The 27,669-nt window shown below is 37.8% G+C and overlaps 1 protein-coding gene across 1 annotated transcript in view; it reads right to left on the bottom strand.

Moving 5' to 3' along the window:
- PLXDC2 (plexin domain containing 2) overlaps positions 1 to 27,669 on the bottom strand; it is a 245,476-nt gene that overhangs the window by 40,768 nt on the left and 177,039 nt on the right. The window contains exons 5-9 of the mRNA XM_060782367.2: positions 18,147 to 18,269; positions 14,924 to 15,042; positions 11,035 to 11,134; positions 5,056 to 5,151; positions 1,310 to 1,391 (exon numbers count right to left, since the gene is read on the bottom strand). Of these exons, the coding sequence (XP_060638350.2) occupies positions 1,310 to 1,391; positions 5,056 to 5,151; positions 11,035 to 11,134; positions 14,924 to 15,042; positions 18,147 to 18,269 (520 nt within the window). The remainder of the gene's footprint in view (positions 1 to 1,309; positions 1,392 to 5,055; positions 5,152 to 11,034; positions 11,135 to 14,923; positions 15,043 to 18,146; positions 18,270 to 27,669) is intronic.

Raw genomic sequence — 27,669 nt, 5'->3', positions numbered from 1 at the left:
AAGAAAATTCAGAGCTGAAAAAAGTTACTTTTGGATTGCATGAATCAAAGTCTCTCGGCCCTACTAGCTAGGGATTCTGTGAATTGTAACTCAAAAAGATAAAGATTCCTAAGTTCTCAGACAGTTTGCTTCTCTTTTCTATTTCACAATATAGCTAAATTCTTAGATGTAAGAGACATCTTGTAATGTGTAAATCACCACAAGGATCTCAGTAGAATATGCATTTCAATTCAAGAAGCAATCCAAGAACTCAAAGTGATAAACCATACAAACATAGTTCCTATCCATACTCATACAGATTACTAGACTAGTGTGGAACTATGCACTCTTATGGACGTAGCAACAGAATTATTGGCATAAGGCAGTGGTTCTCAACCTGTGGGTCCCCATGTGTTTTGGCCTACAACTCCTAGAAATCCCAGTCAATTTACCAGTTGTTTAGGATTTCTGGGAGTTGAAGGCCAAAACATCTGGGGACCCACAGGTTGAGAACCACTGGCATAAGGTTTTGACTTATTCTCTTTTTGATTCCATCAAAAACAATTTTTAAAAGGGTAAAGGAAAGTGGCTTGGATCTCAGATTTATAAACCTGCATCTAATTCTTAGTTTACAAGCACAAATAGTAACTCTAAACTGTATTAGAATAGTGCATGCTTGCTGGGGATAATCTGAATGGCTAGATGCAATGCATCTAGAGGATTCCCATTTTATAGAAGGTTGTGGCAGGAGAAAATTTCACTCTCCTTTAATTTTAAAAAAGCAAGCTATCTTGTCCTTTGCTTGCAAATCCCACAATTCTGCTGCATTCCTCCACTCCCATTTTTAATCCGACAGAAATATCAAGAGATTATGTTGCCTATCTTTTCTCATACTTCAGTCTGATAAATGTTTTATCCATTGTAAATAAACATACAGGAATGTTCTCTCTTTTGGCTTTAAAAATGTATCAATGTGTTGAATGTATTGTGCCTTTTCCTGGACTCACAGCCTTATTTTTAATTATACTTCACAACTTCCCTCAGTATGATGTAATTCTAGGGCATTCCCACCAAGTATGCTTGCAAGCCCTTCTTTCTGAGAGTTGATTTTGTTCACAGTGTCCAGCTGATAATGAGATTGTGACTCTGGGAGAGAAATATTCTTACTTTATATATCACAGATTAAAAGGTCAAATACATCACTTTTGGTTGTCCCCAGGAATAAAACCAATTAAAATAACCTCCTAAGCAATATACTGGGCAAGAGAAAATGGATTCATTATCAATGGCATTGTATATCAAACACCAAAAATTTAACTAGCTCTCTTACCTTTGGAGTTTATTGCACCAGCTGCAGTTGAAGCCAATTTGGGCTGTGACACAAGGCCCACAGCTGTTAAACTGGAGGCAGGCTGTAAAAACAAACACATTGTTCATGCCACAAACACTTTTTTCTTTACAATCAATAGTGGCTTGAAAATCACTCAAAGAATAATCTTCTCAGGTAACTGGAGGGGTTTGCTTTGTTTTGGCAGTGTGGGGATAATTGTCCAGGATTAACAACAGGCTATAAATATGGTGGAGTCTAAGAAGAAATTAATCACACAACACATCAGGGCTTCTTAGAATACACTGTGATTGAAATGCAAAAATAGGAAACAAAGCAGAATAAGATATTATAGGAAAATCCAAGGTCCAAGAAATGATGGAGATAGAAGGACTGAATTTTGCAAGACCAGTGTTTATTGCAAACACATTTTCAAGCAACTCAAGAGGTGACTCTGTACATTGATCTCACCCCATGGCCAAGGCAGAAATCAGATATATAACATAATTGGAAGCAGATGATTGAGAAGGGTTACTCTCTCCAAAAAACAAGAAGCAAATTGAGAGACAGACTATAAACTACTAATCTAAAAAAATCTGAATACAACTAAAGAACATTATACCAATTATCATGACAACATTCAATCTGAAGAGCATTCTAAGAGAATTTAAAGATAATGGAGCCAGGTGAACTCTGATGCCAGTGACTTTCTCAGGGATGAATGCAAAAACATACTATTTGCCTCCATAAAGAAAAGCAAGTCTCAAATGGATGACAGATGAAACTTTCAAATAGCTAAGAATAGATGAGAAGCAAAAGTAAAAAGTGAGAGAAATAGAATCAGAACTCTGAAAGCAACCGTTCAGCATCAGGGACAATAACATTCAATGCAAAGAAATAAAACTGATAACAAAGAAGTAAGAACAAGAGATTTCTTACACAAGATCCAAGAAATCAAAGGAAAATTTAAACCAAGATGAGGGTGCTCTATGACCAGCAGGGGAGCACACTATGTGACCAAATAGAAATAAAAAGATGATATAAAAATAAATGAAATAACTATATAAAAAAGATGAAATAATGACAGAGTCATTCCAGGAAGAACCATTTGAAGATGAACCAACAATTCTTGAACATAAAGTAGGAGCTACGTTAAAAGCAATTGGGAGAAATAAATCATAAAGAACAAATGGGATACCAATATAGTTGTATCATACTATAAAGACAGAATTTACTCTAGTTCTAAATAATACCTGCCACTAAATAGGGAAATCAAACAATGAACCATATATTGAAAACATTCTAATATACATTCTAATCCAAATGAAAAGAGGACAGCAGTAATATGTGGACCAAGAATGCCAGTTATTTAGGCTGGGTTCAGGAAAGGAAGAGACACTAGGAATCATATTGTAAAGATTCATTGGATAATGGACTTATCAATTTCATTAGAAAACCAGTCCATGCTTTATAGATTATAGCAAACTCTTTCATTGCATAGGCCATGAAAACCTATGGCTCCCTCTTAAAAAAAAAAAGGTATGCCGTGGCATCTTATTGTCTTGCTGTGTCAAATGCACTCAGATACAGTTATTGCTCAAGACAAGAAAGACATCAGGACAGAATACGGAGAAATGGACTGGTTTCCAATTGCAATTGAATTCATCTGTATGTGTTTAATCTGTATACTGAACACATAAATTGGGATTGGATTTAAAAGAATGAGGCATGAAAATTGGAGAAAGAAAAATCCACAATTTAACATAGGCAGATGTAACTATGCTACTAGCAGAAAACAGCAGAGATTTGAAGGAAGTCATGGAAGAAGTACAAAGAGAGGTTTGCAGTTGGAACATCAAGATAACAAAATAATAAACACATATAACTTTAAAGCTGACTGTGAAGGCATTTAAATAGTTCAAGATTTTTGATGTCGTGGCTCAGTCATTAAATGACACTGTAAAATGGCACTGTAGCTAAGGAATCTGAAAACCAGAAAGGCACCTATGAAGGAATAGACAAAATCATGCAGTGTCAAGATATCATTGAATACCAATGTTAGGATTGCCCATCAATTACATCTCTAATTTTTATATGTGGTTGTGAATGAAAACTGAAAGGAAGACAATAATTTGAAACATGCTACTAGAGTTCTACAGGTGCCATGGACTTCTAAAAAGACAAATCATATCTTAAAGCAAATCAAGCCCAAGCTCTCTCTAGAAGCTAGAATGTCTAAACAGAGACTGTTGTAGTTTGGACATATCATGAAGAGATATGACTCTGAAGAAAAGACCACAATGTTTGGTAAGGCAGAAGACAGTAGGGAAAAAAAGAAAGAGTGCATTCCAGCTGGAATGACTCCATTAAGGAAGCTATATTGCTGAATTTACAAGATGTGAGCAGGGCTATTGATGATAGGATGACTTGGAGGTCTGACATTCAGAGTCACCATAGGTTGAAGTTGACTAGATGGTAATTCATAACAATAAACACAGACTATGGCAACATGCACACATCCTGATGATCTTTTGGATTCAATTTAATGCCTTTTTATTTTACATGTAATGTAATTTTCAAAATCTATTTTTTTCCTGTATCTCCTAAATTTGCCATTTGTTATCATTCAATGACAAATTTGTGTCCATTTACTTTTGGATTTTACAAATTACTCCATTAGTTATTAACTAATGTGTTTTCCCCGCACCTGATATCACAAACTGGAGGAGGAAACTGTGCAAGGGCGGTAATATGATTAGGAGGAGGCTGGTAGCTAACATCTAAGAGGTACATTAGCTGTGAAGTAAGCAGTTGTCACTATTTGTTTTGGAGTAACAAGCATGCAAAGTAAGCTTGCTATTTCCTGAGTTGTCCTTAAAGGATAATATTTATGGGATTCTCTGATCATTCAGTACTGTGCAAGCAACAAACAATGTATGCTGTGATGCTTTGGTCTGGCTAGTCTTGACAGTAATAGATCATCCAGTTAGATATGTTACACCAGTTATCCTGTTCTGCAATTCTTTACATTTTTGTTTTGTTGGGTTTCTTGATCTTTCACTAGTGTTACCACGCCTCTCTTGTCTTTTCATGGTTCTTCCTCCTCTTTACCTCTGCTTAATTTTAAAATATCGAGTTCATTAAAAATTAATCTGGTTAATTTGGCTTCATATTTACAGTAAATAATATTGCTGGATAACAAATGAAGTTGTGAAAGGGGAAAAATACTTTGTTGTGAATATGTCCTGTCTTAGCAATGACAGTTCCATATTTGCAGTGCCGCTGCCATATCACAGAGCCATTCATTTACCAGTTGAATTATTTAAACAGTGAAAAAAGAAGAAGTAGAAAAAAGAAATGTCTATGGTAGAAGAGAATCAACAGGGCAATGACACTTCATGAGGAATGTCTAAGCAAGCTAACTGCATTTTACATTAACATTATTTAATGCTGATTAATATTGAAATAATGCGGAAAAGCATCTCAACCACAGCACTGATCAAGACAAGACACAAAAATGGAGGTTGGAATAAAACACATTTTATTCTCCAGTGTAATGTTACATGGTTTAGATGTTGCCAGAATTTCAAAGTTGTGAGTCGGTTGGGGTTACTATGAAAATACCATCTGGTTAAGCACAATGTAAATGATTGAGAAGAAGAGATATCCGTAAAGGTAAGATTTCTACTTTTAAAAAAACCCTCTGTTTTAGAAGGTTGCATTTCATGTGCTTGTTGAACGTGACTTACTAGGTAGAGGAATCATCTCAACAGCTGACAGATTGGTAACCTTTGACATCTGAAGCTCCACTCTGTGATACTCATATATTGTTCTTCTACGGACATCTGCCAAGAAAGAAACAAGGAAGTTTAATTCCATAGTTCAAAGTAGAATTCTCATTTGAATGTCTTGTTTTTATACTGGAACACTGTCTTTCACATAGAAATTCCGGATTTATTGAATTTATCTCATGGGAAACAGGTTGCATTCAAGTAGCATTAACAACCATATAATAATAAAGCAGGAAACACGATACTGTCCCTGGATTATTAGCAAGCAAATTTTTGTGATGTGTTTAACAAAGTCAGTCTGTACTGTTCATAATTTGGGAAATTTACTCTTTTAAAATGGCTATGCTGGTTGGGGGAATCTGGAAGTTGTTGTCCAGAAAAATAACTTTTCAAAGTTGCAGTACTGAAAATAGCAGTAGCGATTTAGAGAGCCAACATATTGTAATGGTTTGAGTATTGGACTACAAGTTTGAAAATCAAAGATTATATCCCTACTAGGGCCATGAGAACCCAAAGGGTCTTGGGCAAGTCATACTCTGTGTGTCAGAGAAAGGCAGAGGAAACCCCCTCTGAAGATATATTGCCAAGAAACCCCTTAGGGTCACCATAAGTCAGAAATCAGCTGAAGGCCAATAACAACAAAATTAGTGATTTTAGATATAGTACACTGACAAAGTTCATTGAATCCAGATGGAGCTTCTGTTCTTATCTAATTTTGTAGCCACATACTGGCAGAATATGGCACACAGACAAACCCACAAATTAGTCTAATTCTTATCATGCCCAAGCAGTTGTTGCTAATTACCTCACTATTTTAGTTTAGGCTGAATTCTTTTAATCCCTGTTCTTGAAAGCACTCCTTCTATCCCTCCTTCTCTACTTCTCCTCCTCTCATTTTCTTCTCTCTAATGTGAATGCTAACATCCTTTTAAGTGAATAAATTACCACTACCAAGCCAGTCTAAATGAATTATTAGAAAGATTCTGGCAAAGATATCTCCTCCGGAAAGTCTGCTACCTGTCTGGAGCTCCGGATGCATTGGACTAGAACTGGTATGCAGAGGCTAAGCTAATTTGGGCTAGATTTGAGCACCTGCTTTGCCAAAGAAAGATTTATCCCCCTGCAGTGACTTGTCCATATGATGCACCTGCCAAGTCAAAGTGTTCAGGGGTTATGTTTCAAAGGAACTTCTGCCATTGCCAGAGGCTTTAATTTGTTTCCCGGAAGATGTCAGGTCCTTTGCTCCCAAAAAGCAAGCCGATGAATACATACATAAAAATGATAGTATTGGCACTTTGTCAGAAACTTTCTGTCATTAGCACAGGTTAATGCAAAGCATGGCACTCTAGCACAAGCTGGTAGATCCTGAGTATGCTAATCAGGAACAGCAGGAGAATGAGTTCCAAGGAAGTAAGAATATCCGTACAGCAAGCTTCTCTTTGAAAAACAACCCCATAAGTTAAACTAAGCAACTGATTGGCTCTAATTTTTAAAGGCTGCACCCCAGTATATGAACCCTTCCCAAATTGAACTCTCTAGGGGGTCTCCAGATTAGGGTAGCCGCTATAAATCTGGCAGTAAGCCATATTATAATACATTACTTCTGAGTAGGTATGTATACAGTATATACTGTAAGCTTTAACCAGGTTGATAATAATTTCTTTTTTCCCCACATACTTATAATAACAGCAGCAATATATTCTTGAAACACGATAAGTAGTATGTGGGCCTTCAGAGAACTGACTGCAGCTTCCATCATATAGCAGCATTTTCTACGTTAGCTAGTGCGGCCAGGAGCTGCAATGAAACAACATGTAGAAAATCTCATGTTGCCTATTCCTAACTTGTGAGAACTGTAGTCAAAAAACATTTTCTAGGCTTTCTTCTACTGGAAAGGGGTGAATATTTGGAGAATAAATATTTCAATTTTGAGTATTACAAATACAACACAATAAATCCTATGATAGTGAGCAGCCTACAGGACGATCCTCACAGAGGACAAGTCAAGGAAAGACAGACAGGTATAATCTAAAAAGGGCACATTTACAGCATTATAAACCCATATTTCCTACTGACCTGTCAGATACACTAATCATAGAGATCTGATGGATTGCCCAGACAGCATGAGTTTCCTTGTTCATTTGTTCAGTAAATTTATATCTGACCTTTCTTTCATCACAGAATTCAAGGGAGCACACAAAAGTTGTTAAGTGCTCTCTTGTTCAGAAAGTCACTGGAATTAGCTCCAGTGAAGTAGCTATATCATGTTTTAATCTAGTAACTATGGGCTGATACTTCTGAAATGCACTAGGCACACTTTAGGCAGAGAAAGCTAGTACTCTCAGACCTCTGTATCCATAGGTTGTGCACACATGGATTTGACCAACTGCAGCTTAAAATATTTTTAAAAATCCCCAAAGCAATCCTTGATGCTGCCTACATGTTGATGTGTAAGCATACTGTAATGGAATTTCTGGCTTTTTCACAGATCTTCAGGCTCCCTCCAGCACTGGTTTTGAGTTGTTTGCCATTTTAGTACACTACTGTATATAAATGGAATAGAGCATATACAAATTTTGGTTCCATATAAGGTGGATACAGTCCTTGAGCCAAATACCAGCAAGACTCTGAGAGCTCACTGTAATATTCTAGACCGAATTCTGTAACCCGTGAGCATAAGATTTTATGGAGTTAAGAAATGCAGAAAAATATATGCTTTATTGGCTACAGAGTTGTCATAAGAATCTTGTAACCTGCTATGAAGTAGGCAGTTGACATGATCCAGAATCACACTCTCTTCTGAGGTTTCAGATCAATATGCATACACAGATGGTTATGAGCCTTGCTTTGAGTAGAATTGTCCCATGGGCTAAATTGTGCCTAAGTTCTGTTCTATTGATATACCATATAATTAAAGTCTTTTGAGTTTTATCATTAATGTTTTATCTTGCTTAGAGTAAGAGAAGCCAATGAGTACAATAAACTCAAAGTGATTGATTTCCTTGATCTATTTTCACTTGAAAGAGCTTAAAGTTTGTTATAGTTCTATTTCAATTTAAAGAGAGCAACTATATGAGACAATGATTCATTCCTAACACAATTGATTTTTTTACAACTTAGGAAGTAAACTGTCTCAATGTTTATCCATCTATGAAAATCTAGTAGGCTGGATCAATATGTATTCAAGATATATGTGTTCAAGATCACTTAATGCAGATTAATCACATTTTAGCATATTTTTATTGCCTCCTTGTCCACATAAACAGACTGATGGAAGACAGGAGAAATCGCAGACTTTTCCTTTTGCTCAGTGACCTCTAATACGTGGACCCATAGTCTTTATTTACTTAGACAGTGGTACAGGTGAGGTATTATGACTGAACATCACAGAAAACCTGTTATTGTGGTTGGTTTGCAATAGGTTCCAATTTGCCATCATCCTGCATCTAGTTTGTGTCTGGGCCTCAAATATTTTCTCTTCGTCCCCCTCTCATTTGTCCCAACAGCAGCAAAACATTGCCCTTTCCCCTTCATTCACCTAATTGCCCATATGCAAATTGCTTTTTGAATAGAGTGTAACTTTTTTGGTGTGGGACACACATTGTATGGACACACAATGCAAGATTAGCATTGAAGAGGATAACAAAACTTGTGTGCTGCTTGCCTCATCTCCTATGTGTTTTTAAGCTGTGGATCTATTTCAGGGTTAAACAGGCCATCAATATGTGTGGGGAGATCCTCTGCAATGGCCCTGTCCTCTTCGGTCAAGGTGGAGGCTAACAACTATGCATGCCTTTGAATAGATGTGGCTGTGGCAAAGTGTTTGCCTGCTGTATCACTGTTTGTTTGGCCATGCCCTTCTGTAGGCCAGACAGCATGTTGTCCTCCTGTTGGAAAGCTCTGGCCATGCATTGATGGTTGTCTGGGAGCTGATCAATGTAGGGTGCCATCTGCTGGGAGTGGGCTGAGAAAGGGCTGCATGCATCGCCTTTGGCCCATTGCTTGTTGCAGCCCAAAATAATAAGAATGGCAACCAGAGGAGTGGTGCCTATAGTTTTGCTGCGACCAATAACCTGCCATTTCATGTTTTCTCTCCTTGTACCAGAGAGTGGAGGTAAAGTAGGCTGGTGCCCCTGTTCCTGAGCAATAGTTCCAGCCTTTGAGTGTCAGGGTGGGCTGAAGGAACTGGAGGAGCCTGATTGGCTCTGCAAGTGTTAGCTGCGAGCAACGGCTACTTCTCCATGCTGCATATGGGCAGAGCAGCCTAATGTGGAGGGCTGGGGGAATTTCCATCCTGATGGTGATGTCTGGCAAGCAGGATCTCTCTGGCGCTTGCCCTGGTGGCTGCATAGGCAATACAGAGGGTGTGGTTGCCTGATGCCATGCAGGCATCCTTAAGTCATGTCCTTCCATCGAGGGAGCATACACAAGAGCGTCTGAACCCTCCAGCAGGAAAAAGCCTTCTGTCCTCTCTACCAACAGTGGAAGCGCTGGGGAGGGGGACTGGTCTCTCTCCCCAGGCAGAAGCAGCAGTGTAAAAGCTCGCCCAGTAGCCACAGGCGTGTATGTTTCTTTGCCTTCTTATGATGGTGCTCTGCTGGTGGTCGCTGCAGATGCAGACTCTGAGCACTTCGCCTTTGCAGCAACTGGTAAATGAACCTTGCTGCCCACAGCAGCTGGTGGCTCCGATGCAACCTACTTTCTAGAGTGGGAATAAGAGATAGCACATAGAGCATTGCCTTAAGTTGTAAATCTTGATTTTCTGAGCCAAGGGTGTAAAGGAGAGACATGCCTCAAAAGAGTTTACAATGTGGCTCTCACCCAAGCACAACAAATACGTATCATGTCTGTCAGCATCTGGCAATTTGGTGCCATAGGACACACACTTCTTAAAGCAAGAAGTAGACATTACTGGCCTGAGTGGGTCACAGTCCAAATCAATACTGTAGTAGAGTAGGAGTATCCAAAGAGTAGTCAAAGATTTTGTCGAGATTCCTTTGTTTGCTGCTAAGGTGGTGGACAAAAGGAACTGAGGCTACAGCCCCTCACATTGGCTATATATCATCTGGGGAGTGTGGGTGAGGCTATATAGCCTTAAAGCCAAAGAGCTTTCCAGAAGATTCCAAGACTTGCTACGCAGGCGCAGGAAACTACCATATGTGCGATTTCACAGAGATCACGAAGAAGAAATTTTCATGACAAACATTAGAAGACATGACTCATGAAAGTACAATAAAAATAATAGGAAAAAAAACAAAGATCACATTTATAATTGAATAAACTTAATCAAGTAAGCCATGTCCCTGAGTTAGCAAAGTTTAAGAAGGGTGTATGACGACTGGTGATTTCGAAGGTCCCTGATTCACACCATAAATTGAAGCCGACTTGACAGGAATGAACAACAACAAATCCTGTGACCTCACTTCTAACTGTATGATTCTATTAGCTCTAAAAGATGCAGTTTTGTAGACAAATCTATGCAATATTACCATCAGGATTCTATGAGCTTCTCTCTTGTCTGTGTGACCTGAAAATGCACTGAGTTTTCTATAGAATAAATTCCCATTCTTGAAAATATGATTTAATTTGTTACAGAAGAAAAGAAATAATGTTTACTGGCTCCTCCAAAATCAAAACATGTGCACAAAATAATAACAACCCTCTAAGGTCCTTTGTGGAAACCTATCATGAGTAATACAGAATTATGCCATTTCCCATTTGGCTGGAAGTTAAATTTTGCTTCTCAGTTCAGGGCAAACAACAAAGCAGACAGCCACAGTGGGAGTTGTAAACCAATGAAATTACATTTAAATGAGCTAACTGAAACAATTTAAGCAATTTTTGGTTTAGTTAAAAACCCTTTTCAAACACTTTGAATTTTATTACTTCAAACACACCGTCTCATACTATATTCATTAGCATATATAAAAAACATACTGGGAATTTGCTGGATCCTATGGACGACCACAAATGCATCTGACAGCCCTACTTTCACAGGGTGATTGGTTGAACTAATATGTGCCACTGAGACAGGAATCTGCAAGACAAAAAGAGGAGGAAGATGATGAGAATGACATATCCAAATATTTTGTTTCTATTCATATCACTTTCAAAATAAAGTGGACATGAAAAAGTCCTCAGCAAGGTTCAAACAAAACAATCCAATGTCACCAGCATTGGCTCCAGTTGAGGAGGTAGACTTCAGGGAGAAGAAGGCTTGGGAAATATGCTTTTAATAAGGGGATCATTCCTATAGGTCCAAATAGTTTCTCACCTTTCCCCCTGCAGTTCTAATTCATAATACCATCCAGTTGAAGATGGCACAGCTTTTGTCACTGCTGTGAATAGGAGCAGTAATAGAAGGGCTCCATGGTTTGGCAGTGGATCACCACTTCTGTTGCCTATTACTGTCAATCTGTGAGGCCAGATCCTATTTACTTGTAAAATACATTATGTATGGGATTCAGATTTCCATATCACTAGATAGACAGGACTGTGCATGCACACCTGCTATCATGGAATACCAACTGCTTTGGTATTACTAGCTGTGCACTGCATCAGCATTTCTTCATAAAATAAGATGAAGTAGACTTAGGTCTACGAAGGTTTTTATGCTTCCTCCATTAGTCTCAAAGGTACTATGAGATGCCTTTGCATACTGATCCAAACCAAATGGCTGGCTATGCCTTTGAATTTTACATAAACATGTTATCTAGTATGGCAGGAGGCAGTTTTCAAACAGAGTCCCAAAGCCACCAAATTATGTTTAGCAACATGTGTCCAACTATAGTAGCAGCAAATAATGCATTTGGCTGACTTTTGAGCAGAATACAGGCCATCGCCAGAATCCCACAGAGACTCACAGATCATTCAACCATAAAGAGGCTGATATTTGTGAAGACTGAGCTCTTGTGTACATAACTACAGGGCTTCTGGCATGTTGTGATGGTTAAACAAATAATCACCTCTTTTCATTGCCAGTGGGATATGCATTTGTCAGACATCTAAAACTGGTTTTGCTCCAGTTGTAATCTTTAGATTTTCCCCACTGTTCTTTCTTTCCCTCCCCTTCCAAGAAAAGGAACAGTTGGCATCAGGCTGGTAGAAATCATATTTCAATGCACTATGAAATTTTGCCTTGGTCTAGTACTTAAGGTTTGACAGACCTGTTTATCAACTCCTCATAAGTACTTTCACAATTACAATTTCTGCCCTGCCTCTATGTGGCAAAGTAAATATACTTTAGATTAACTGTAGGCTTCATTGTCCATTCACTGCAGGGAACAAGGTTGCACATCCTTGAAGTACAATTAGTATTTTTCTCAAACAGTTTAGCTTGCTTATTGGGTAAACGGTTTTCCTATTAATGCTGCTTGGCTAACACCAAATGCAATTTTGCATACAGGGCCACACAAAATTAGATTATGCTGGGGAATGAATTTAGTCTCTATTACTGAATATTTCAGTTAATTTTCATAAACACTAAAACAATAATCAATTTCTACCGCCCTGAGTCGCCTTCAGGCTGAAATGGGCGGGATAGAAATAGTGTAAATAAATAAATAAATAAATAAATTTGGGCTAATAGACAGAAGTTGTATACTATTTATACTGTAAAATCTACAACAGTAGATCTGTTTTAATGTTTGCATAACCCCAAAAAAAGTGCATTAAGCCATACTACTTCCCCTGCTTTTCCTTCCACATACAGGTAATAAATGGCCAATGCAAGAACTCCATAATTTGCCTTGTGCTTCTTCATTTTCTCAATTAATAGGTTCTCCACGTTTCAGCCATGTAAGGACCCACTGGGCAGATTCTAAAATTTGCTGCATTTGTAGAATATATTTGAAGGAGGGAAGTGGAGCAATAAAATAGTCAATAAAATAGTCATGGGGTGGAATATGAAAAAAACTTCTGTTACATTAGGCAGACATGAACAAGAATGAGTAACATTGGCTTATTGATAGAAATGGGTGGATTCCCCTGTGATTATATTCAGATATTATAATCATAGTTTGTAGTTATGAAGACGTCCTTTAGCAATCTTCAGGCTCATATACATCTGTTTCATGCTCATGTGCTGCTTCACTTGTTTGTGCATGAGAAAAGGTATTTAAAGCTTCCAGACACTGTTCCATAATAAACCAGTCTTCCATTGGAACATGGAAAACTATTGTTTGTATCAACCATAGTAAGTTAACAAACTAGATCAGCAAACCTGATATCTAGTTATGCCTGATGTCTTTTACAAGTGAATTTGCATTTAATATTCTGTTTAAAAATTTGATCCATTATTTACACTGATGCTGTGAATAGCTGACATACAATTATGAAAGAGAGTACAGCAACTTCTGGTGACAGGCAATGGACACACTGACAGAGAAAATTATTAGTTTTCCTGAAATTTAATACCAAGATAGAACAGAAATTCTTCACGCATGTGGCAGTGTCAAAAATGGTTTCCAACATAATGTTTTCTCATTACAGGTTGAAATGAACTGTAAACTGGCTGATACACATAAATGCTTTGTCACATAAGGGAACTACTCTTGTAACCAGTATAATGTCAGAAGAACTTGGCAAAAAAGGTCAATAAAATAGTCAGGCACTTTCTGCCATCAAAAGAGATTGTCAGTTTCCCTTTTGCTCACTTCAAAAAGAATCTGTTTAATTCCATGCATCTTCACTGATGTTATCAAAGTGACTGGTGGCTCCCATGCCAGGAGATAGCGAATTATTCTGGTTTTTAGTCTGAACTATAATGGAATTACCAAAAGTACTGAAGCCTGTGACCCCAATAGTCCAGCATCTTTGCTAGAACTTCACAGAAGTCACTAACAACCACTGGGTGTTATATTGCCACATGAACTATGTGCATTGACTTGGGAACATTTTCTGCTTTGTCTCCAGCAGCAAAATATGTTAATATTAGCTCCTTCAAACAATGTCTAAATTTTTCTATGGCTTCTCTTATAACAATATTAGGAAAATGATTGATGAGCATGCAGATCCAGGTAGTAGGCAGGTACCTAAGACACAAACCATGTGAATATTTTTCACTAGTAATAGCTTATCCTTAACATCTTATCCTAAATATTTTGAAGAATATATCTTCGTCTTCTTCAGTAGCCCAACACAATGTCTTAACAGGGATGGCCCTATCACACGACAGAAAAGCACATTTGGGGAAATCTGAGAAAGGGCCACACATTGTTATCTATTAATTTATTTTTCTATTATTACTACTAGGAACATGTGGAGGTGGGTTTTTATGGTCTCAAGTGATAGGCTTGACTTGAGCAGGAGAGACATTTTCAGTTTGCTTCCAGAAGCAAAATGTCTTGGGACAGCCTTGTCTCTTTGGGTTTTTTTTTTTGGTCGTGTCAGGAGTGACTTGAGAAACTGCAATTTGCTTCTGGTGTGAGAGAATTGGCTGTCTGCAAGGATGTTGCCCAGGGGACACCTGGATGACTTGATGTTTTATCATCCTTGTGGAAGGCTTCCCTCTTGTCCCCGCATGAGGAGCTGGAGCTGGTAGAGGGAGCTCATCCGCCTCTCCTCGGATTTGAACCTGCGACCTGTCAGTCTTCAGTCCTGCCAGCACAGGAGCCCCCGGTGGCGCAGTGGGTTAAACCCCTGTGCCGGCAGGACTGAAGACCAACAGGTCTCTTTGGTAGGAACAGAACAGTATTTTTACACTATACTTCATGTGGTGAGTCTAAGCATAAAGAAAGTATTTTGCATGAAGATAGCAGAACATTAATAGTTTAGCTGAGATAGGATTGGTTATAAAGCCTGTAAAACAATGTCAAATCAAACTCACCTCTTTGTAGCCAAAAACGATACGGCCATCATTGAGAAGAGTTGCCTGAAATGTGAAACTGCCCAGATTGTAATTATCTTGGAGATGAACGTGGTCCCACTGCACAACCAGGGCAGTACCTGTCAAGTCCCAAGTAGGGTGAGGAGAAGAAAATATTACATTAAGTGGCCTGTTACCTTTTCAGTACCATCTCATGCAATTTAACAACTTAACATGTGGCAATATTATTACTAACCTTGTAAAAGTATACATATGGTATACATAAGCAGTGCTAAAATATGAGTTTTAATGTGAGTTCTTTTGAACTCCATGGGATTCTATGGGATGCTACAATTTGCAGTGCAAAGAGCAACAATCTCACATTTTATATATATTTGTTTTTGAAAACATAAACAAAACAAGAAACCATCTTACTACTGCTTATATATAAAACTGCATGCTGTAGATGTGTATGCACAGTTCCCATCATTCTTTAATACAAACTATGCTAACTTCAGATCATGGAAGCTAGGTATCTACAATTTGGTAATTCTGTCTAAACCAAAATTATATAGGAAGCTACCTTTGTCATATAAAAGATATAAATTGGTATGCAGGCCATGTTCACATAACTCCTTGCTTTCAACACAATATTACATTGTGTCATTTAGTTTACAACCCACTGACTGTACAGCTTAAGGATGTTTATAGAAATGCTGACATAGAAAAGTTAATATTTAAAGCAGCCCATTTTTACTCTGCCTATTTATCCTGCATAGTATTAACTTTTTTATTGACTGCAAGCTTTCAGAGTAAGAGGTATTAAATAATATACAGTGTTAGTGCTACATATTAAGTGTCCTGGCTAAATAGAATCACTGAGAATTTATTGATAGTGTTTATATTAATAATGTATTGAAGCCTTTTAGTTGCAAAAGCCCCACAATTCTTTAGGCAAGTTGTCCTGGATACTACAGGACCATTCAATGTACAGCCTGCCAACGCAACAGAAGCACACTTTCTGGGAAATGTGCTTGGTGTTCATATCCTTATGATTCTGTGCTTCTGGGGAGGCAGGGTCATATTTATCAAGCCCTTATTCAGCTATGCCACATAGCTACTGTTGGGTGGATCATGTGTTTTGCAGGCATACCATGTTTCAAATGTGCTCCATAGAAACTAGAATGATCTATGCAAATCTTGAGACAGTCCTGAAAGGTTATCTTTCTTCTTCTTCTCCTCCTCTCATTGTCTTCTAATATGATATATTTTAGTTTGAATGAGATCAGTCCTAACTGGGAACCAGAGTAAACTAAGAGCAGAAATAACAGAGAACACATATTTCTTAACCCTTTTTTATGGAATATGAAGAGAAGTCATTGTGTTCTACTCATTTCTATAAACCATGTCAATGTTGCCACTTTTATTTAAGAACTCACTCTAAAATTCTCATTTGGGTCCACTCAATCACCTTCTTTATATTTTTTTTCTATGATTTATAGCCACCATATTGGCAAACATTTGGACTCAACAATGATAAGGGACATGTACATGTTCAACATTAAGGCAAAATAATACTTAGGTCCAGACATTCAGGACAAAGGTAAGAACGAAATTCAATCAATCAGATCAACCAATAAATCAAACAGTTTCATATAATGAAGAGTTTTGTGCCACCTTGGAAACACATTCATTATAGCATATGTTTTTGGGAACTATAGCCCACTTCTCTGGATGCCTGAATTGGCACCCCAAGATTGATGATGGATTGTTAGTAGCAACTTTATAAGGAAATGAAATGTACAAAGTACCAGCACTGACAATTATGTTATTAACAGCAGCTACTCTCAAAATAGATTAATATGTGAAAACAAAAGTCATAAACCCCTAATGGAGTTCAATACAATTTCACGGCTTTAAAGTGCTATCATACTCCCTGTGGTTTTGCTCCAATTGAAAACCATGGTGACAAGGCTACCACACATAATGAGTATGTCCCAGCTGTCCAGTTTGGTTTATTTCTTATTTATTTAAAACTTTTATATTCTGATTTTCTCACCTCCGGAGAGGGACTCAGACCGGTTTATTCAACCTTCATATTTGTGTCTACATCTTGTCTTTATAATAACCTTTCCAGTCTCAGAATGCTGCAGTTCAACAATACCAGAACTCAGCACAACATTGGGTGGAAGCTAGCTTGCCTTGTTGTGATTCTGCTACTAGTTTCCTTGTTTGTACACAGAGCTTGGCACAAGGTATTTTGGGCCACTACTCCCAAGAGCCGTACTAGCTGAGATATTCTACACTTGCAACTCAAAAAAGAAGTAACTTTTCTACATTCTTTTTAAACAAGAATGGGAACTATGGTTAATTGATCTAAAAGGGTTGCACTAAAACACCACAGAGAGGAAGGAAAATAGTATGTGTGGAACACACAGGCGAAACTGGTTTGTATATATCTTGATTTAAAAAAACCAAAAACTCAACAAATGCATTGAACATTTAATGTTCAACACTCAGCCTCTTATATCAGGTATTTGATCACTGATAATTGTAGGTAAAGTGAAATTTATTACACACTCTTTCTAGGGCTTGTTAGCCTCAGTTATGTTGTGCTTCTGTGGGAAGTGTTGTACCCCATACAAGATGAACACCATACAAGAAAGAGTCAATAAGAGGAAATAAAGATTCAAGCCTCAATTCAGCCAGAACTATTTCTCTCTCTCTCTCAAAGACTTGACCTCTCCTCATAAAGACTTTGTAGTTAGACTCAGGAGGAGATAAAGTCTAAAATTCTTGTCAGTTAATAAATTCTTGTTTGATTCAACTATATAGTCTCCGATCTGTTCCCTGCACAGCCAGTTCACCTTCCAAGTAGTTAAGATAGTGTGGAGGCAGAACAGGAAGTGGCAAAAGTATTGAAAGCTGCTCATATTTAAATACTTTACTGTACAGATGGTACCAAAGAAGGCATAAATGCTTGCTAGATAAAAGAGTTGTCTTTTTCAGCTGATCATGTTAACTGAGGTTCAAGCTTTAAGAAAGTTTTAAAAACAGCTTGAATAAAAATAATAATTTATAATGTCAATGGTTTGTCAATAGTCTACCAATATAAATTTAATTGAGATGAATGCTAATTTGATTAAACAAACTTCAGTGGGTGATATATTACAAACAGTCTTCAGTATATATTTGGTTACAAAGGAAAGAAAAAGTACAGGCTGGCAAAATGATTAATACATACCATTATCAAAGTATCTTACAGTAGAATTTCGTGACACACTTGGATCAAAGTTGGCCATCAAGGGAGCAATGTACTGTGTAGCCGTTAACATTCGATGCACAACATCTCCTGTATAGATAAAACCTATAATAAAGAAACAAAATAGCAAAATCATGTTAGCCACAGCTGAAAAGTTAATACATGCTAGAGTTAATTAGGTGCTGCCAGAGCTTCAAAGAGTTATTGAAGGAAAATTAATCTCATCTCCAGGTTTTAATAATGAATCAAGAGCTACAAAAGAATTCAGGGAAGAACAAACATTATAAAGACTAAGAAGAATGGATCCCTGATGTGAAAAAAAAATTGAAAGAGGCTCCTATTGTTGGGTAAATAGTTGGGGGTGTATTTGTCTTTAGACTGCTTCAGGGTGGTGAGAAGAACATAGTAGAAAATGTTACATGGAAGACAACTTAAAGGGATTTCCTAGTACACTGCTCTGTCTCTTATAGTACAATCCTAAATAATAATCATGTTAACCGAAATCAAATTATGTTCAATGGGAGTTACCTAAGTAAGTGTGCATCACACTATAGGTTAACTGCTATATTACACTAAGAGAACAATCCCTACTGAATCAAAATCTCTCTCACCGTAAGGATACATGGAAATTCCTTGGGACTATTTGTGTCCTACCTTTAGTAGCTGGTGTCGTATATGTGTATGAAAGTTATTGAAAACTGAGTATGGATTGAATGAAAGAGATGGATTGGGGTGACTTACTTTCTCCCTCTTCCCATTTCTATCCCTGTTTTTCTGTTGTTGTTTTTGTTTTTTTCTGCCAAATATTAGCCAGCAGAACAATTCTACCCTATGCCTTCCTTTCAGAGGTCTATATATTAAAAAACAGCGACCACAACCTAGCTATACATTTTTCTAGTTAGGCTGCATAATTTGTACAATTAGCACAATTCATTCAAAGTATAAAATCTGTTGAAAAATATTTCCTCAAATGTGAACATCTCATCAAGACCAAGAGAAAATATCTCACTGACATGTAAGAGAAGAATTTTCTTGTTCATGTACACACAAAAAAGAAGTGAGGACTTGCATCTCAAACTGATTTACTTGAAAGGAGATTCCTCTGATAATTTTATATCACAGACAAGCTCACAAAGGAAAATAAACTTTCTCATTATAAATCATCACTCAGAAAACTGCGTATTGAATGCAATGCAACCCCTGTACCCACAGGGGATAGATACACTCCCAGGCTTCATGTGGATATCTGAAACTGTGGATAATAGTGAACTACTGAAATGATGGACCACCAAACAAAGAACACCATACAGTTACACTGGAGAACCTAGAAAATGTCTAGAGAGACATATCTTGCAGGGAGTGAACTACTGGTATTGTAGAACCAAAGCAAAGATGTAATATTTGTGTTAATTGCTTTTATATGTATACAAATACAGATTCTCAGGTATCCTATTTTCTATGGTTATCCTATACCTGAGTGCTTGAAATTTCACCTCATTTGGGATGCCCCAAAGCCCATCTCCAAACATGTGCAACCAATTGGCTTTACATATACAGGGAGACATGCTTGCTGGTATTGTGGTGGACAAGTTGCTTCTTCCACCATCAGATGCAGAAATGTGTGTCAGGAAGAGGACTGCAAGGATTTGGGATGTCATTAATGCAAAACTGACACAATTATGCAGAAGTTTAAATGCATGCAAAATCACTGCACACTTATCACAAAAGTGTGTGGATGGCAACATAACAATTCTGGTTTTAATAAATCATCTATAGCATGACCTAGATTTTGGTTTAAGTCAGATAGTGTCACACTGTATTTGTCATTTTATCTAATCTTTACTGTCTCTGACCCATTTTTCTAATGTTTGTACTTGCTCTCTGTTGATTCATTTTGGCCAAACAAGAATGTTCTAGACCAACAGCTTCCTGAACTACTTAATTTTGCTTTTGTGGGAGGGGTTTGAAGCTTCCCAAATGGCGCTACAGCTTGTAACATAAGACACTGTCTTCTAAACAGCTGAAGAAAATTAATTAAAGGGAGGGTTATTAAAAGAGGGATTTAAGTATTTTCATTCATTCATTCGCCTTGTGAGTCATCTGATGACCAAAAACAACTACAGGAAAGTAAAATATACCCAATAAAGACCAGTTAAATCATGAACAAGCAACCCTTAAGGACATTTACAAGCACATCTTAAAATACTAATATCTCTTCTACAGCTAAATTGCTTCCAGGTTTCAGATTTCTCTGTGCACAAGCCATAAAACAAGAGGAACAAATTCCAAGTGGCAAAAGTTGTGATCTATAACCCCCCCAACCCCCCCCCCCCATATACACATACATCCACAACTCACTGGGGTTTGCACCACCATTGCTACTAAATTTGCCACTAGCTATCCTCAACCGCAAACAATATATAGCCTTGCAGAGCAAACTGTTCCCATCCTTCCAGTATGCTGTGTAACATTTGATTTCATGCCTTCTCTCTCTCCCCTCAATTTTTGGTTCTAAAAGTATAGTGATCATTAGACCAATTTAGCCTTCACTCATGCCCCTTCTACACTGTCTATATATCCAGGCTCTGATCCCAGGTTTTCAAGCTTTGAACTGGATTATATAGGTCCCCACTGCCAGATAATCTGGGATAATCAGATAATCTGAGATTGTATCCTGGGATATAGGGCAATGTAGAAGGGGTCTCAGAGCTGATTAGAAGTTGAGGAATGAAAAGGTCATCTTTATTGATTAAATATGATTTGGGTCAGTTGCTGATATAAATATATTTAGCACCAACACTAATTAGTGCAAAGAGCTACCCTTTGTTCTGCTAACAAAAGAAATGCAAAATGTCACAAATGTGTGCCCAATAATACAGGTTTATACGGTATTTCTGGTTTTTTATTGGTCTGGATTCAAAGAGGTCTTTCAGTTGCTGGAGCATATTACATGATCTTGTGAAGATGAATGAAGATTCAAAAGCAACTTATGATATGACATGGGAATATTTAAATGGGGATATGCAAAGGGAACAAAACCCTCACTCTTGCTAGAAATTGTCTTGGACAGCAGGAAGCAAGGTGCCAAACCTATCTCCATTCAACCTCTTGGGCACCTTGGACATTTCCCTTAAAGCTCAGACTAATACCTGGAATGGTTTCATTGCACCATGGACATGGGAGTCATTGGCTAGCACTGCCTTTAAAGCATGAGTGGACAACTTATGGTTCTCCAGAGATTGATAGGCTGCAACTTTCATTATCCCACATTTGTGGTTATGCTGGCAAGAAGCTGATGGGAATTGAAATACTACAGTATCCAGAGGGTGCCAAGTCCCTTCCTGCTTTTCCTTAACCTCTCTTTGTTTCAACCACATACTTTTGAAAGTGTATATGTGTGAAGCATGTTTTGTTTGTTTCGTGTTTTGTTAATTGTCATTAAGTTGGCTTCAATATACAGTAACCCCCAAGTCTCGCAAACTTACTTGTTTGATTGCCACTGCCAAATAAGTGGGAGTTAGAAATCACTGTAGATTTCTCTTGTAAATTTTCCAGCAGACTGAGATCCAGCTTTTACTTTCTCCTGTTCCTGCAGCCATTAAATTTAAAAGACACAAGGACTAAAAAACCCCCAAGCTTATTTAAAAACGTATGTTGATTTTATACTCACTTAAGTCCAATATTTCAAACCTACACAGAAAAATCAGGCTGTTATGGAAGAGACTCGCTTTTTATAGGTTAAACAGTGCATGGTATGTTTATAATCTTTGCTGATACATGAAGCTGTGCTTACTTGGTTGGAAAAGTAATTGTCTGCCAGGAGTGACAGTGCAATGAATGGTTTTGCATGTCAGAGCCTATCTGTGGGCAAATACTTTGTGGATGTTTAAGCATGCAAGTCAATGTGACTTTATTGGTTATTACTAGGTTATGCTGCTAAGTTGTACTACTAGGTTGTACCAGTATATAAAGCAGAAGATCAATGACTGCAAAGAGTTCTTTTTAAAAGATGAGAAGTCACCTCATCATCGTGGCTTAGGCTGTTCAAATACAATAATATTGCTTAGCAAATCTTAAGGTTTTTCCCAGAGCTTTATATTGAAAAATGTAGCTGTCAGCATAATAAAATATGAAATTACTTGCTCCTACTTGCTGTGCTCTTCAAAAACTTTGTACCTTTTTAGTTTTTACTAGCCATCCCCTGCCACGCATTGCTGTGGCCCAGTCTGTGTATATGTGTTTTGTGTCTATGTGTACATATGTATGTTTGGGTATATATATATATATGGTTTTGTGCACGAGTTGTAATGATTTTTTTTGCTTTTAAAGTCTATTCCATGGTGTTTTTCAGTGTTTTTACAAGTGATGGTCACTCGTTGGCCTGTTAGAGGTGTAGGGTCCAAATTTGGTGTCAATTGGTCCAATGGTTTTTGAGTTATGTTAATCCCACAAATGAACATTACATTTTTATTTATATAGATTTAAACAAAGAAAGTATGAAGCTAATGTTGGTAATTTCTATCTGAAAATAATTTGAAATGTTAGAAGTCCTTGAAAACAAAGTAGGGGAAACAGATTCACAGATCTCATCAGCTGGAAGTTAAACTAGACATCTTAGTATAGTCTATAAGCCACCCTGTAATTGGAAAAAAATAATGTAGACACTGTACAGTCACAGCAGCTATGGTCTCTCCCATTCTTCACAGGTTGAAGTTGGCTGCAAAATCATACTATGAGACCTCACTAAACATTATTTTGATCAAACATTGCGATCTTCATCAGAGTTCCTTCTTCAGCTTCCACCACCATTTGAGATTAGGCATGCAGTGACCAGAAATGGTAATGCTACCTCACATTTGGAGTGATCCTTCAAAAAAGCTTACTTGGCATCCAGTTTGGAGTCTTTGGGGATAAGGTCAAGAAGTTTTCATTCACCCACAGATATCAGAATCCTGAACAGTTGATTTGTATAACTGTTTTATGTCTGTGATAAGTGATAAATGATAGCTAGATAGACAGAAAGATACATAGATTTATTCATTCCTTTGACTGAATAAAGACCCGGGAGCTCATGCTGATGAGTGGCTTTTATATTTCTTATATAAAGGAAGGAAAAAAGAAACTGCTCTGCAAAGCTTCCATGTCAGTGAAGAGAAGGATGAGTGATCGATTTGCAACTCATGGCCTAAATCCAACTGCTAGTTCCAGCTAGAGTAGACCCACTGAATCAATTGGGATCTATATAAATATTGATTTAACATTTAGCAAACTAGCTGAATTAGCAACTGGATTTGCTAATAAGCTGTTCCATCTTTCCTCTGTATCAATCCCACCAAACACACACAAACATTCATGCTGTACTTATAAAAATGTTTCCTCAAATATACTTGCAACACATCTTGCTATCATTTTCAACCAAAATCTACATCAAAGGATAGCTATATTTTGATCTATACATTAATTTGGAGCATATATATGTGTTTTCCCTTGTCTAATGTTTAAGTTTTGTTGAAATAGTTGTAAAGTATGTAATGGCTGTGTGTCTGGAGGCTGGGGAGAGAAATGCTAAATATAGCTTTCTCACCTTGGTTGTGGTCAGATAATCAACTAGATATTCAAGCACAACTTGAACAGCAGACATATAGGTATGCTGAGATAGCAGAAGTCCAAGAGCAGCTCACCATATGCCAGGGCCCTTCTACACAACCATGTAACCCAGAATATCAAGGCAGAATGACCCACAATATCTACTTTGAACTGGGTTATCTGATATCTACTTTGAACTGGGTTATCCGCACTGCCATATATCCAAGTTCAAAGCAGATAATGTGGGATTTTATTCAGCTGTGTGGAAGGGGCCTCAGAATGACAAATTTCTTAGACTGATGAGCCAAGCCAGAGTTGCAATTTCTGGGATCTGATGGACACCTGCTATCTTCCTTACTCTCCCCTACCACAATGGTGGCCTAACCCTATGACCCAATTGCAATATAGAAAGGGATGATAAGCGTGTACCATGTTTCCATTTCCTTTTAATTTATCATCCCTTTCTATCAACTGGTGTTTGGCTGCAGGATCTCTGTGGATACCAAAATCCATGGATGCGCAAGTCCCATTATATATGAAGTCATAGTAAAATGGCATTCAATATATAAAATGGGAAAACTAAGGTTTTGTTTTTTAGTTTTTATTTTCAGGCCATGGTTGGTTGAATCTGTGAATGCAGAACATGTGGATTTGGAAGGCTGGCTGCATTAAGAAAGTAAAGAAGAATCGCTTATTTTTCTTATTTATATGTTTTGCACCCGAGAACAAAAGATGCCTTGAAACATCTTGTGAAATGTTATCAAAGTTTCAGTGCAGGTTTCATAATTTTTCACCTTTTGGAATGTTTTAAACAATAAAATTATTTACACACATATTAAGTAAGACTAAAATTCTGTCATTAGTTATGTGCCAATTCATTTTCTCTCACTTTATTTATTTATTTACCATATTTATACCCCGCCCTTCTCAACCCTGAAGACGACCCAAGGCGGCTTTACGCATAGGCAATTATTCAATGCCATAAAAACAACATACAATTAAAATAAAATTTAAATTACAACTAAAACAACGTCATCTACAACTGTAATCTGGGCCAGTCCAGTAGTCATTGTACATATCACTTATCCATCTATTACATAACAGTTATTCTCTGAAGGCTTGGTTCCAAAGCCACATTTTTACTTTCTTTCTGAAGGCCAGAAGGAAGGGGGCTGATCTAATATCACTAGGGAGAGAGCTCCAAAGCTGAGGGGCCACCAATGAGAAGGCGCTGTCTCTCATCCCCACCAACCCCACACTTGCGAAGGAGGCAGGACAGAGAGCAGGGCCTCCCCAGAAGATCTTAATCTCCATGATGGTTCATTGAGGGAGATACGCTCAGGAAGGTATACACCTACTGTAGATGCCCTGATGGGATCAGATCCTGTGTGGTTTTGAAAGCCAAGCATGGGAATTCCTGGCTAGTACTTCAAGACCATTGGAAGTACCAATGACTGAAGGAAGACAATGGCAAACCTCCTCTGAAGAAATCTTGCCAAGAAAACTCTGTGGTAATAAGGTACATAACAACAACTCTCTTTCTCTCTCTCCTAGATCAATATTGTGGGTGAGTAGAATGTATGAACAAATAAAGGCAGAATTTCAATGTGAATGTATTGTCGAAGGCTTTCATGGCCAGAATTACTGGGTTGTTGTAAGATTTTTTGGGCTGTATGGCCATATTCCAGAAGCATTCTCTCCTGATGTTTTGCCTGTATCTATGGCAGGCATCCTCGGAGGTTGTGAGGTCAGACCTCACAACCTCTGAGGATGCTTGCTATAGATACAGATGAAATGTCAGGAGAGAATGCTTCTGGAACATGGCGAAACAGCCCCAAAAACTTACAACAACTCAATGCAAATGTTTTCTCTCCATCAAAATTTGATGGGAATCCAGCATATGAAAAAGGCATATAAATACCAGCTGGTGAAATGTTAAAGAGCAATGTTAACTCTCCTTTGAAACCATCAAAATCGAGAGTGAACAGAGGCAGTAACACAAAGTCACTTACCTAGATTAAACTTTCCAGTCTAAAGGCTTCAAGCCACAGGCAATTCAACCTCAAAGATGAAATCCGCAAAATAATTTGTCTTATCTCGGTACATACAATTGGAAAAACAGCAGTTTCTGCTGGATATTTTCATTCTCAGACATTCACCCAGTCATTCTAAAACAATGGGGGTTCGTGGAGAGAAGCTAAAGGTTAAAAGGTTAACACTCAACAGTAACCTTCCCTATAAGAGTGGTTTGCCAGTTTGAGTTTTTGCTGATGCACTCACTGTAATTTCAGTGCTAGTGTGCTTTTCATTAGCAGGGAGTCTCATTTTGCCTAATTCTTATCCTCTCCAATACACATGCTTTCCCCCTTTCAATAATCCTTCTTCCTCCATCCAGTACCTCTAGTGGCAATAAACATGCAAGGTTGTTGCATTCTGGTCAAGGGCATATCACGGGCCAACTCAGTTGAAACCTATATGCCTTACAAGCCAAACAAGCAAAACAGTATCAGAAAAACAAGTACCAGGGAATCATACTGCACAAATTAATTGCTGCTTGGGTGAAAGAAGCATTTAAAGACTTGTCTGTATGTGTGTTTCTGGGGAGAGAAAGAAAGAATGTTTACCATAATACAAATACTGATGTCAGAATTTTAAAGTGAATAATATAATTATGGCTTTTACAAAGTGCATGTGAATTTATTATTTCTTTGGTACTTCAGCAAGGAATGTGAATTTGGACTTCACTCCTACCAAAGGGCTGCAATTTTGTGCTCTGGAAGAGTGCCACCGTCTTTCTAATTATACCAAGATTAGTGAGTTGGGAAACAAAAAGACAGGAATGATTCTACATCCCCAAGACAATCTAAGAGTGCTTAAGCAAGAGAATAATGAGCTTGGGGCTCAAGATTGGGGAAGGAACTAACACAAGTCTCCCACGCCCTTTTAAATTGCCTTGCTCCTGAACATCCTATAGACTCCTTTTGCTTTGTTTGCAGACTAGCACTCCATTTATACACTTTTGTGTAGGGCCAGAAATACCCACAAAACATCCTTGAGACCCCAGCATGCATCTGTCGCTGGCAAAGTTGCACAGACAAAGACTCATTTGCTTTCCCCAGCATTTGTCTGATCCCTCACCAGATATAAGAATTGAACTGCCAATCAGGATGGCTAATGTCAGGTGAAGCAGTTGTTCAGTTGGCCATTGCATGGAGGGGCTACAAATGCTGGCTGAATTGCTTTGGCTTTCATTCATGGCTCCAATTGAGATGGTGGGCTAAGAACCTCCTTAATGGACCAAATAATTTTGTCTCCCCATCTTGACTGAAACTGGTGGTGAATGAGGTCAGGATATAAGATTTAGCTGGTACCTTAAAGAGTCACTCCACCCGAAACTATGGTCTCATCCATAAAATCTGTGCATGTCCATGCCAGAAATGTAGGGGTGGTAAAATGTGCTCCACATATAATTTTAGTTCTCCTATTCTGGTAGGGGTGAGTGTCATAATTCACGAAAGTTTAGGCCTTAATGGAAGTTTAGGCCTTAATGCATTTGCCTTACATATTTTTGCCTTACTTACATTTTGGCTCAATAATTGCTGTTAAAGGCTAAAAAGCAATAAAGCCAATGATCCTCATATACAAGAAGAGCAAAGTATAAGATCATTTTTGTTTTATTTTTTCCATTACAGAGAAGTAGTAAGCTTAATTTTTCTGTATTACAATAAAGGCAATGATGAGGGCAAGCAGCTAGCAACAAATTTTATCACTGAGAAAGGTGAACACCATGTGGGTGAGTCCTTCCCAGTCCTTGTAAGTCAAATGTTACAATTCAGTTTCTGAATAATTCTGTAACAGTTCTTTCAAGGTCATTTGTTATTACCAAGTCGAGACAACATTGTCAGCAGTCTCACTTTCC

The sequence above is a fragment of the Anolis sagrei genome, chromosome 6 (genome assembly GCF_037176765.1).
Source record: "Anolis sagrei isolate rAnoSag1 chromosome 6, rAnoSag1.mat, whole genome shotgun sequence".
In the NCBI taxonomy this organism is placed as follows: Eukaryota; Metazoa; Chordata; class Lepidosauria; order Squamata; family Dactyloidae; genus Anolis; species Anolis sagrei.
The sequence above is the reverse complement of the archived record's forward strand: the minus strand, read 5'-3'. Positions and strand labels throughout refer to the sequence as shown.